A 12,668-nucleotide genomic window follows, 5' to 3' on the forward strand; every position below is an offset into this window, starting at 1 on the left:
GCAATAAATAAATAAATAAATAAATAAATAAATAAATAAATAAATAAATAAATAAATAAATAAATAAATAAATAAATAAATAAATAAATAAATATGTGCCAGGACAGACATTTTGGCTCGCAGACATGCTCTCAAGGGCTCCCAAGGCAGAGGTCAAGGACAACAGGGACGGCACGGAAGGCGTTGAAGTCCACGTGGTTGCAGTTCTGTCCGACTTGGTAAGCGAAAAAACAATGGGCAGTCTGGCCAACGAAACTGCAAAGGATGCGGATTTACATTGAGTGATACGGCGCATTGATGGTCAAGGTGAAATTGTCGGCATAATAAAGACATCCGCATCTGAGATGTCCTTGATTATAGGAATTGTTCCTAATGGCACCAGAGTTGTCGTTCCTAAGTCAATGCGCGGGGAAGTTCTTCAGCGGATTCATGAGGGACACATGGGATTGCATAAATGCCAAGCAAAAGCCAGAGGCCTGGTGTTCTGACCGGGCTGAACGCGAATATTAAAAAAAAGGTTTGAGAACTGCGCATTTTGCCGAAAATACGCTTACAAACAGCAAAGTGAGCCCTTTAGATAAAGCCTACACCAGGACATGCATGGTACTGTGTAGACGTTGACAATTTTCAGCATAGGGGAAGCTTGTACATTTCTGTTTTTGATTTCTATTCCAACTTCCCGGAAGTGGAAACGCTGACTGGCACAACATCCAGTGCGGTATTTGAGAAGATAAGCGCCACCTTTCAAGATACGGCATTCCAATCGAAGTGTGCACTGATAATGGGCCCCAGTTTTCGTCATGAATTTTCGCTCTTTGCATCCAGGTACCATTTCAAACACGTCACGTCAAGCCCAGTGTTCCCGAGATCAACGGACTCGCTGAAAAGGGGGTCCAAATTGTGAAAAAGATCCTAAAGAAAACGGAAGACAAATGACGACTTCCGGCTCGGGCTGCTCGGCTACAGATCCACTCCGCTCTAAGACGGCCGTTCCCTCGCTGAGCTACTACAGTGCAGAAGACTTCGCACTCGGCTTCCGGACTTCAGGCTGCAGCCAAGTAGACCGGTGTTCAAACGAGCCCAGGCAGACACTCGAGGAAGAATTCTACTCCTCTCACAACCGGAGATGCTGTGAGAGTAAGAGAAAGGACATGGAATAGCTGAACTCAATTTACCGGAGCAGTGGCACTGATGTATTATCAGTAGTTACAGAAGATCACCAATTGCTGCAACGCAACACATAGCATTTACTTCCGACTGGTGAGCTGTTTCAGCAAGAAGCCATCGAACGTGATGACCCGGAGGGCGAACAAGCAAGTGCTTTACAACCCACAACACCCGCTGCAGAAACAGTACAGGCGTCAGTGAGCTTTGGAACCTCCCCCAGGCATAGCTACCCGCGACTACGACGGAGTAGGCTTTGAGTCTAACAGCTCCACAGGCTCATTCAATGCGTTGGTCCACCAGAGCTACCAGACCACCGCAATGCCTGCGCTACGATCAAAATTTTTACCAAGTGCTTCGCATCTGTTCCTCGCAGGGGGGAAGATGTATCCTGAACGACGCACGTGCCAAGCCCGGCACGTGCCTCCTTTGGCTATACAAGCGCTGTGCATTCTAAATAAACGCCTTTCGTTCACTGCCTCGTCTCGAATGATACAGTTTGTTGTCGCTAGCAAATCGCTACGCTATTCAATGCTCTTTTGCATTAAAGGCTCTTTAGTAGCAGATATGTAGGTACAAAGAGGGAGTAGACGAGCTGCAAGGATTTTTGCTTGTAATCAACGCAAATACGCTACTAAAGATTGTGTGGAAGGTGTCTGTGACAATGTTTCGGAGATAATCGCAGTGCGGGCATACTGATCATATCATACCCGCCGCTGATGTTTGGGGAAATAGCGTAATATACAGTGTTATTAATGACATAAACTCTGTGGTTCGAAATGACTTTTAGTAATGCCTTTTTCTTTTTTTCCTACGAGAGTTTCATTGGACGACTAATATAAGAGGGCAGGCCAGTTATATTTTGTTTCATGATATAATTCCCGTGTCCAGGGCAGAATAAAAGAAAAAGATGGCTGCACGCTATGAAAGAGCACTGAACGAGGGTTGACGAGGAGCCTCAGTTCGCGAAATGAGCGAACGTTCCGATAAAGATTGAAGGTAAGTCCACTGGTAGAAACGTTGGCTCGGCTTGAGAACTGAGGCTTCCACTCGCCCATGATTCGTGTCTGTCTTCACATGTCGATAGGAATGGAAGTCCGTGCAAGCTTTGCGAGAGGACTCTGTGCATTTAGGGTGAGGCATGTGTTAAATGCCTTAGTAGGCACTTTTAGTGCCCCGTTCACTCCCGCTTATATTCGTTGTTCTGTTTTCTGAAGGTGTTGCTGCAGTTGCCCTAGCACTTGATTGAGGTTCACGACTGCATATTAGATTAATGAAGACGGCTCTCTCTATCGGTATTGCTTTTATCAAATGGTCAGTTTTCCTTTAAACATGACAGTGAAATCAAATAATGTTAAGAACCATTCGCTAGGAATGCTCAACGCGGAACTCATGGTGGTGAGATATACGCTTAGGGAACAAACTTTGACATCAGGTTAGTGGGTGGAGCTTTTAAGGGTGGTGAAGAATGACTTCTTGACTCCCTCATCTCTTGAAGGGCTCTTGAATGGACCAGTTATTATACAAAATAATCGCTGCAGTAAGCAGTAATTTGTCAGCAGCTACGCAGGCGAAATGAGTCCCACCTTAGAAGTGTGGAGATTCGTATACGAGTATGAGCATCCATAGCAATCCACATATTGCGTTTAATAATGCACTTTTTGGGGTAGAACATTATAACTGGCAAACTCAAACCTGTTCGTGATACCTCAAAATATTAAAAATGATTTTCGTATATTACCTTAATATGAAGTCACCCCAGCATATATGCAAATAAATCCAATAACTTGTCAAAATTAGTGATCATGCTGCACCCAGTTAATTTATTCTGTTTATTTCATTGAGAAAGATAATCATTATGGTGGTTTCTTAATTTCTTCTGGCACTGAGGCCAGTATACACGTTTAGCTTTCTGTCCTTGCTGTGTATGGTTCTTAAAATAACTGAAGCAGTCTTCGTCGGGACCTTTGCTTATCGATGAGTTTTTCACCCTTAGGTCCAGGGAGAATCGCAGTTTGTCTGAAATATAGGAACGAACAAAAAATATCAATCCTGTAAAACACTTGTTGCATACCTCCCGCCGGAGTGGAACAGGGGTTAGGTTGCTCGACTACTCTGCCAAAGGATGGGGGATTGAATCGAAGCTTCGGCAGCCGCATCTATTTAGAGGCGAAAAGCAAGGCGTCCGTGTGCTGTTAGATGTCAGTGCGCGTTTAAGAACCCCAGGTGGTCGATATTTCCGGAGTTCTCCACTAATTCATCGCCCACAGTTTGAGTCGTTTTGGGACGTTAAACCCCAGAAATCAAGCAAAAGGTGTTGCATACCGTAAGCCGACTGCAGAAGTCGGAACCTGGAAACAATAAAATATATCGCATAATAAAAGTCATAAAAAAGGGGCTCTGTCTTCAGCAGCAGGGTCACCCCTCCCAGAGTTCACCATCTGATCATAGCGTGCAGACATGTAGCTCATCCTACAGAACGGTACGTGCCTTAATACTTCGTTCATCCATAATCCTCAACAGATTACTGCGATGTCGAGTGAGTACGCGTAAATAAACAGTAAATGGACCGCGTTGCATTATATCGATATTAGGCAGGCAGCCCTTTCTCATTCGTTATTTATTGGAGGTTGATCGACGAATGCAAGATGCAAGATGTAGAGGTAATCGGGATAGTGCGATGCAGTGACCACAGGATGGTGAGGTCCCCAATTAGCCTAAATCTGAAGAACGAACGCAACAGATTAGTAAGAAAGAAACCCATCAACGAATTAGCAGTGAGGGGGAGGGCAGAAGAGTTCAGGATCTCGCTACAGAATAGGTTTTCAGCTCTAACTGAGAATGGCGACATTACCCTAGAGGGAAGGAACAATAATTTCAGATATATCATTACTGAGTGCGCGGTAGAAGTAGGCGGTAGGATATTTAGAGAGGATACTGGCAAGCTGTCTAAGGAGACGAAAGATTTGATTAAGAAACGCCAGAGTATGAAAGCTTCCAATCCAACAGACCAGATCGAATTGGCCGAGATATCAAAGCTAATCAATAAGCGCAAGGTTGCCGATATAAGGAAGTATAACATAGAGAAAATTGAGCATGCTGTAAAGAACGGGGGAAGCCTTAAAGCGGTAAAGAAGAAATTGGGCATAGGCAAAAACCAGATGTATGCGATAAGGGACAAGGCGGGCAACGTCATCACTAATATGGAAAAGATAGTCAAAGTAGCCGAGGAGTTCTATACAGATCTCTACAGTATCCAAAGTAGTCAGGACCGTAATGAGATTGGCGGTAGGGAAAAACAGTCAGACGTTCCACCAGTGACGAAGGACAAGGTCAAGAAAGCACTAGAAACTATGAAAAGGGGGAAATCAGCTGGAGAGGACCAGATAACTACAGATTTGCTGAAGGACGGGGGGGATATAGTGCTAGAAAAACTGGCCACCCTGTATACGCAGTGCCTGGTGTCATCGACGGTACCGGAACCATGGAAGAATGCAAACATTATCCTCATTCACAAGAAAGGGGACTCTAAGGACCTTAAAAATTACAGACCGATCAGCTTACTGTCTGTTACGTATAAGGTATTTACTAAGGCAATCGCTAATAGAATCAGGACAACCTTAGACTGCAATCAAGCAAAGGATCAAGCAGGGTTTCGGAAACGGTACTCTACTATCGATCATATCCATACCATCAATCAGGTGATAGAAAATGCTCGGAATATAACCAGCCATTATACATATCATTCATTGATTACGAAAAAGCATTTGACTCAGTTGAAACCTCGGCGGTGATGCAGGCATTGCGAAATCAGGGGGTAGACGAGCCGTACGTGAAAGTGCTGGAAGATATATATAGTGGCTGCACAGCAACCATAGTTCTGCATAAAGAAAGTAACAAAATTCCCATAAAGAAAGGTGTTAGGTAAGGAGACACAATCTCCCCAGTACTATTCACAGCTTGTTTAGAGGAAGTATTCAGAGACTTGGAATGGGAGCAGTTAGGGATAAGGGTAGATGGAGAATACCTCAGTAATCTGCGATTTGCTGATGACATTGCCTTGCTAAGCAACTCGGGGGATGAACTGCAAATAATGATTGATGACCTAGACAGGAAAAGTAGAAAGGTAGGCTTGAAAATCAATATGCAGAAGACTAAGGCAATGTTCAACAGCCTCGGGAAGGAACAGCAGTTTACATTAGGTAGCGAAATACTGAAAGTAGTAGGCGAATATGTCTACTTAGGGCAGGTAGTAACCGCAGATCCGGACCACGAAAAAGAAATAACAAGAAGAATAGGATTGGGATGGAGCGCATTTGGCAAGCACTCGCAGATTATGACTAGCAGCTTACCGGTATCGCTCAAGAGGAAAGTATACAACAGTTGCATCTTGCCTGTACTCACCTATGGGGCTGAAACGTGGAGGCTAACCAAGAGAGTTCTACTTAAGTTGAGGACAACCCACAGGGCTATGGAACGAAAAATGGTAGGGGTAACATTAAGAGATAGAAAGCGTGCAGAGTGGGTCAGAGAAATAACTCAAGTTACCGACATTATAGTAGAAATTAAGAAGAAGAAATAGACATGGGCAGGACATGTAGTGCGAAGAGAGGATAACCGATGGTCGCTGAGGGTAACAAACTGGATTCCAAGGGAAGGAAAGCGTAGCAGGGGGCGGCAGAAAGTTAGGTGGGCGGATGAGATTAAGAAGTTCGCAGGGGTCAAGTGGATGCAGCTAGCACAGAACCGGGTTAAGTGGAGAAATATGGGAGAGGCCTTCGCCCTGCAGTGGGTATAATCAGGCTGATGATGATGATGATTATCGACGAAATCCAAGGCATATCTTTAGCGCCTCCGCTTGAAGACGCTGTAAATTCCGAAAGCAGAACAAATATTGATCTGAGACAGCAAGCTCTACCTTTAAGGCATGACGCAATGGCGTAGACGACCGCCCCCCCCCCCCCTATTCCCACATATAAAGCCACGTGTGAACCAAGCCGTAAGAACGTGCCTGCACTGCATAGCAATAGCTTGTGTGACTTTGCATCAAAGAGCACTGGAAGGTTAATTCTTAATCCACTCTCCCACTTCAAATCAGCAGCGAGATCTGGCAGCTCCTCCCAACTTTCTCATATCGTATGATCTCGTTAAGCTGCACAAATCATCGAAAAATCAGCGTGTGGCAATATCAGCAGCCAGCTACCGCCTGCTAGCGCCACGCCCCTGTTTTCTCGCCGACAATGGTGAGGCTGGAGTTTCTGGGTAACGAGGCCTTTAACCTTATCGCATTATTAAATACACTAAAGACCATACGAAAGCTCTACAGAATGTAGCCTACAACTCTTGCATAGTCAATATAAAGAGCGCCCTGATAGGCCTAATTTGATGCCTATATTAACCGTTACAAGGTGGTCGCAGGATCAAAATGTACAGCATTTTTCAAAAGCTTAGAGCCCAGGGGGTCCGCTTCTGACCCGTGTAGGGGTGATGATATAGTATTAGGGGAAGTCCTTTCCATTGGATATGGTAGGATTAACAATTTACCATCAAGAGATTCGTAACACTGAAAATATATTACAAGTCGTACGATGTGGCTCAGGGGCAGACCTCCTGAGCCATTTTACTTTTGTTCTGGCGGTCCGACGCCCAGCGCAATAACGTCAGAAGCTCCCGGCAAAAAGACGTAGTGTTATCTAGCAGATTACAGAGACGTAGATTATCTTGCTTCGTGTCGAAACAGCCAGACGGGCATGCCCAAGAAAGAAAATAGAAAGGTTAACAGAGTACATCTTTCTCGACAACGAATCTCCTATGGTGGGAGGTAATGCCCTTATTATTGTTGCGGTCCAGAAAAAATACATTCGCAGTCAAAAGAGCGCACCGATTTTGTCCGAGCCCGCATCGCAGAGGCAGGAATGCCGGATCCGGTAAAGCTCCTTACTATTGGAGTCGCAGACTATCCCCGAGCGCCACGCTTATGCGAGGCCTTTGCACAATTACAGGCACGTACATGAATACTCTTGGCAATAAAAAATGACTTAATAACCGCGGTCTTAAAGCACTGAAATGGCCGAGTTGTCCGTTCTCCTGATTGATGCCTGGCGTCGGCTGCTGCCACACCGGCTCTCCCACACAGCAGGTATAACGCATGCGTCATTGCGTCACCTAGATCTTCTTTCTGCATTTCTCATCGGCTGCAGCTGGTTCCCACCCAATATTTGTCCTCCTGTGGCCCACTGAGCGTGAACATTGGCCTGTAAAACTTGGATGCGAATTCTTCGTTTTGATCGTCCCTGGCTCCACGAGAATGACTAGTAAAAAACCTCCTTGCCTAGGTCGGTGTTTCTAGCCATCATGTTACTTGCTAGACTGTCCGAGACAAAATACCGCACATTTTCAGTTAAATTAGTGTAAAACAGTTATTGCCCGAAATTCTGGACAACTTGCTTGTGGCCACGAAACGCTTTCTCTTCTCCAGCCACTTCTGCGTGTTTCACGTAAGCTTGTAGGCAAACTTTTATATTCACTCATATTTGCGTTTTCCACTTTCCCTTAACCTTCCTGTACTCTCTAGCACACTATATTTCTATTGGTCGACATCCTCAGTCTCCTCTCTCTTCAAGCGAGCGATTGCACCGGCCTCCTTATTGGGTAACAAAGTCAGTGTTCGTTGCGGCCATGTTTCTCAGAGCAACCCATGCTTATCGCCAGCTCGTTTGAAGTTAAGCAGCAACAAACCAGTTTCCTCTCCAAGCTTAAAGAAGTGCATCAGTTCCAACAATCTGAACAACTAAATTTCATTCTCATGAACCGATTCCTGTTTGTAATACGAGTTCATTATTGTAAAACTCAAGTAAAATTTATTTTCGAGACACATCGAAACTCCGCTTTTCTGGTTGTGCTTTACATTCACGCTCCTCATTTTCTACTTTTGTGTTTCCATTCCTCATTCTCGTTGTTCCTTACGTTCAGTGTCCCGTTAATTTAAATGCTTTCGGAATGGTAAGCGCTCGCATACAAAACCTAAAAGCAGTGTGTACCGCGTATTGTTAGCTACATGTGCTGTGCTGTTATTACGCACTGTTATCAGCTTTTGACTGCGGCAAAAAAAGTGCGGAAAACGAATATCTACTATTGGTAGGCTACGCGGTTAAAGCTTGCCATCGCGTGGAACTACTAAATTATAACGTTTGCAGACATGAGTTGTTTTCATAATTAGAGTCCCTCTGCTCAAGCTCACGTCAACTCACGAAACAGGCTGCCCAAGTGTTGGTAGTAGGTTGCTTTTTCAGCTTACTTCCGACAGTGTTGATCCTATTTAGTTACAAAAATATTCTATTGGAATCGGCGCAAGGAGCAAATTTACTTCAAGTATCCGGGTTTTTATACGAGCTATTGCTGAAGATCATATGCATAGCATGGTTAAGCCGAAGAAGCTGAAATTTGTTGTAGTATCAACAATGACCAACTTTTGCATATAAAGCACGACTATCGTGCACAGCTTGTGCGCATTGGTGCATAACGCTTAAATTCGGAACTTGGCGATAGTGACTCGAAATGGCATTTTCGAAGCTGACAGCATAGTTATGGTCAGTCGGAGACAATAAAAGAAATATCAAGGCTCTACAAAATTCATGTCTTTATGCATGTTTTCTCGTAGCTACGAGTAAAAAAACAGTGCGTAATCTATATATCAGCTTCACCACACAGATTTCTTTTAAATTTTATTGCTCCCTGTACAAGCACATGAGGTCCCTCTGTTGCAGTCGCGAAGAAAAGCAGCTGGACATGAAAAAATCGGCGGCGCTTTTTGTCAATGCGCAAATTCCTCTCCTATTCCTGTCTGGAAACTTGGTTTGGTTTGTGGGGTTTGACTTCCCAAAGCGACTCAGGCTATGAGAGACGCCGTAGTGGAGGACTCCGGGAAATTTCGACCACCTAGGGTTTTTTGTTTATTCTCTTGTAAGCGAGAACTGATCGCGCTTTAGTCTGATAAAGCTTCCCGAAAAAGAATTTCACGTTTCAACAGGTTAGTATTTTTGAAAGCCCAAGGCTGAAAAAAGTACCGTGTTTGCAAAATAGTCTAGTCGCAGGTTCGCTACCAATTTTGAAAGGTGAGTATTTATCCCATCCCTCAACATTTCTATTGCGGTAAGGTGAAAACCTTGAAACTATCTCTTTTTGAAATTTTTGTTCGGTTTTGTTTATGGGGCTTAACATCCCAATGCGGCTCAAGCTATGAGACACACCGTAGTGACAGGCCCCGAAATTTTTGACTACCTAGGATTTTTTAACGTGCAATGACATCGCACAGCACACGGGTGCCTAGTATTTCACCTCCAGCGGAAAGCAGCTGTGGAGGCCGGAATTCGATCCGGCATCCTTGGACACAGTAGACAAGCGCCCTAAACTCTGAGCCACCCCGGCGGAAAAAATTTTGATCTTTAATGAAACCATATCGGTTTTGATCACACAGTGCTAGGAAATCATGCTGACTTCTCATTCTGGCGAAGACGGAAGACTCTTTGCTGCAGTCACATAAACCGTTATTACTTCATGAGCGTTGACATTTGAAACAATGTTTTCGAGCCAGAAACGAAGTGAAATAGAAACATAGCGTTTGGCCTCTAAAGCATTACATTGCCTAGGACTAATTATTATTGTAGGCACTTCTGTCGTTGGTCTCTTCCTGCGTTGGAGGCATGGCATGGGGCTATTGAACAGTGTAAGGCTCATACATACCGCGTCCCAGAACTGAAAATACTGCGCATGTCATCTTCTTGTTCACATACTCCATTATCTCTCGGCTTTGCCAACGCCCACCTGCACAAATTTGATTGAATTCATTGGAGCACATTTTTTTTTATAAGCGCCAAGCTGCAGATTTTGGGATTTAAATTTTGGCAATGTAATCTGACCGTTTCTATGTATTCGGGGTCTAGTTCACCACATAGGTGATGTTCTGCACTGACCACTGCATACTTTACTGAAATGTAGAACTACTGCAAATGGCAAATAAAAGTATCAATACGTGACAACAATATTGCCGAAAGTATATCGTACTTATGCTTTCATACCTGACCTTAATTTCGCCTGCAAACAGAAGACTGTCCTGAAGCAGAAACGTCTTTTTATGTTACAGAGAGAGGGTGTTCCAAACCAAAAAAATTGTATCATGTAGGACGACTTTCCAGCCTGATGGAGCATTATAGATAGAACATTGCCTGTATTTTGCCAAGCTACACTGACGGTTAACACATAAACATTGTTACGTTACATCACTTTTTTATGTAAATATATTCTTGCAAAATTCAAACTGTACGTTATTCTAATTTTCACCTTTCGCTCTTAACATTATGGTACGAATTAATAATAATGTTTTACGTCGCATTATAACCATTACTTTTTATTTGTGCATTTTACGTAATAGTTCTTTGTAAATTAATATTTTGGGTGACATTTGCGATAAAGTGCACGCACGCCAGTATTTTGTTAGAAACTCTTGCTTATTACTCATTCGCCGCTATCACTCATGGGACACCACTGGGTGATAGTTGTGTAAACCTCTATCTAAAACATTTCTTCAGAGGTGAGTGTCGGAGGTTTGTGTTTTGGTTCTTTTGTATCTCCCCTCAATTTTTATCTTTACAAGTCGTTCAATTTCTGTACAGACACCAGTTGAGGTCCTATATATGAACTTGTCGGGTTGCTTCATCATTTTCAAAACATTATTTTTGTGCCATAAAAGTTAGATTTTGGTGCTTAAATGGTTTATAATGATTGCTGTCGCTAAAGTGCATATTTGGTTTTACTCAAGCATAAGAAGAAAGGAAACACAACATCAAAGCAACATTCGACCAAAAGAAAAAATAAATTTTACTTTAGCGTTTCAGTCCTGCCTCGGTTTCTGTTAACTAATTATTGACAGTTTACAAGGTTATGGCTAGTCAAAAATACGAGCATATAGATATGTTCAAGCTACTTTTAAACGTGTAGAATATTCTGTAACTTCGTGGCAAATGCTTGAAAAATTCTCCCTTGTAAAATCAAGGAGCGCTTAGACCGCTCACAAAGCTTTATTAATGTCCCCTTTGACTCTACAAACTTGAGCACACTACCACTGTCCTTAGGGCCCCCATTGATCCGCTGCCAAGGAAGACATTAGTTCAACTTTTCCTCAATTTCTGCTGAAAAGCTGCGGTGAATATATTTAAGGCAGCGGTTACATGCAAAATCATATCCATAATTCGGAACTGGTAATTTGTGACTCATAATTGCATAATTATTCAACAAAAGGGTAATCAAACACGCATCTTTACCAAAGATTCTGCCATTCAATATCATTTGGGCTGTCTACTTTTTGTTGTGGCTTTCTACATGAAGCAGCGGATGTAAATCGCAAACTAAGTGCATGCTGAATTTACCGCGGCTGAAAAGCAAACATATATCAGGATATATAAAATATTTAAAGGGAGCACTTAACTCTACTTACGTGCAGCAAGGCGAAAGCACTTTGGCCGCCCGGCTATGATCTATGGTAACCTCCTGATTCCTCGGGAGGAAGAGAAAGTATGGTTCTCTTCCTTTCGAGTGAAAGACAGACAGACACACACTCCCTGTCTATAAAGAAACAGCTTTTTTCTGTCTCTTGACAGGGAAGAAAAGGAAAGGAGGAAGGGGTTGAGAAAGAAGGGGAGGGGATGAGGGAGGGCTAGATTGAAAACGTAAGAAAGAAATAAGAGAGAGATAGGGAGAGAAAGGGAGGATAAGGTTGGAGAGAAGGGAAGGTAGAGAGCCTTTCTTTCTTCATATACCCTCTTCCTCTCTCTCTCTCTCATTTGATAGAGAGTTCTGTCTGAGAGAGAGTTGTATCTTTGAAAAGAGAGTGTAGAGAGCGATAAATATTCTCTTTCTCATCATAAGTATCGTTATTTATCCCAAACCATAACTATCGGTAGCTATATACCTGAATCCCACCGACATCATGCAGAATCTCGAGGACACATCTCGCGCAGTTTCTGCGCACATTTTCTTAGACGCCAGTCGTGAGCTGTTGAAGGATTTCGCTTTACAACATTTTTGTAACGAGGTATTCAATATGATAAGAAATAGGGTTATGGTAGATCATGTACCTGACGCAAAATAACAGCAATGCAAATTCTAGTGACACTTCATATTTCGACCGGTGAAATAAACGATGTCGATATAAGGCAACATCGAGGCCATATGTGCGGCAGCATTCTTTTGACCATATCCGACTGCGCACCTTTGAACCAAGAAAGGTTTGTTTACCCTAGCGTGATCCACCAACACCTCCTATACTGAAACAACGGTTACCCCGGCCCAGCCATCAGAGGCTGTGAGGCAAAGGAGCAATGATAGGCAGACCAGTCAAACAGTGCAGGTTACTCACAACTTTTAATTCAGACGAGCCGTTGGAAACTCAGCTAGACAGTTGTCACCATTGGGAGCTTGTACAGTTGCTCTAAGATGCAAAACGGCAT

General features: G+C 43.4%; 1 protein-coding gene across 1 annotated transcript in view; it reads right to left on the reverse strand.

The window, feature by feature from the left end:
• Nucleotides 1–2,969: 2,969 nt before the first annotated feature.
• Nucleotides 2,970–12,668, reverse strand: part of LOC146176001 (uncharacterized) — an 18,437-nt gene continuing 8,738 nt past the window's right edge. Inside the window, exons 4-5 of the mRNA XM_084580898.1 lie at nucleotides 9,907–9,987; nucleotides 2,970–3,183 (exon numbers count right to left, since the gene is read on the reverse strand). Of these exons, the coding sequence (XP_084437024.1) occupies nucleotides 3,002–3,183; nucleotides 9,907–9,987 (263 nt within the window). The 3' untranslated portion in view covers nucleotides 2,970–3,001. The remainder of the gene's footprint in view (nucleotides 3,184–9,906; nucleotides 9,988–12,668) is intronic.

Source organism: Amblyomma maculatum, chromosome 10, assembly GCF_055883805.1.
Source record: "Amblyomma maculatum isolate TAMU_Amacu chromosome 10, ASM5588380v1, whole genome shotgun sequence".
NCBI lineage: Eukaryota > Metazoa > Arthropoda > Arachnida > Ixodida > Ixodidae > Amblyomma > Amblyomma maculatum.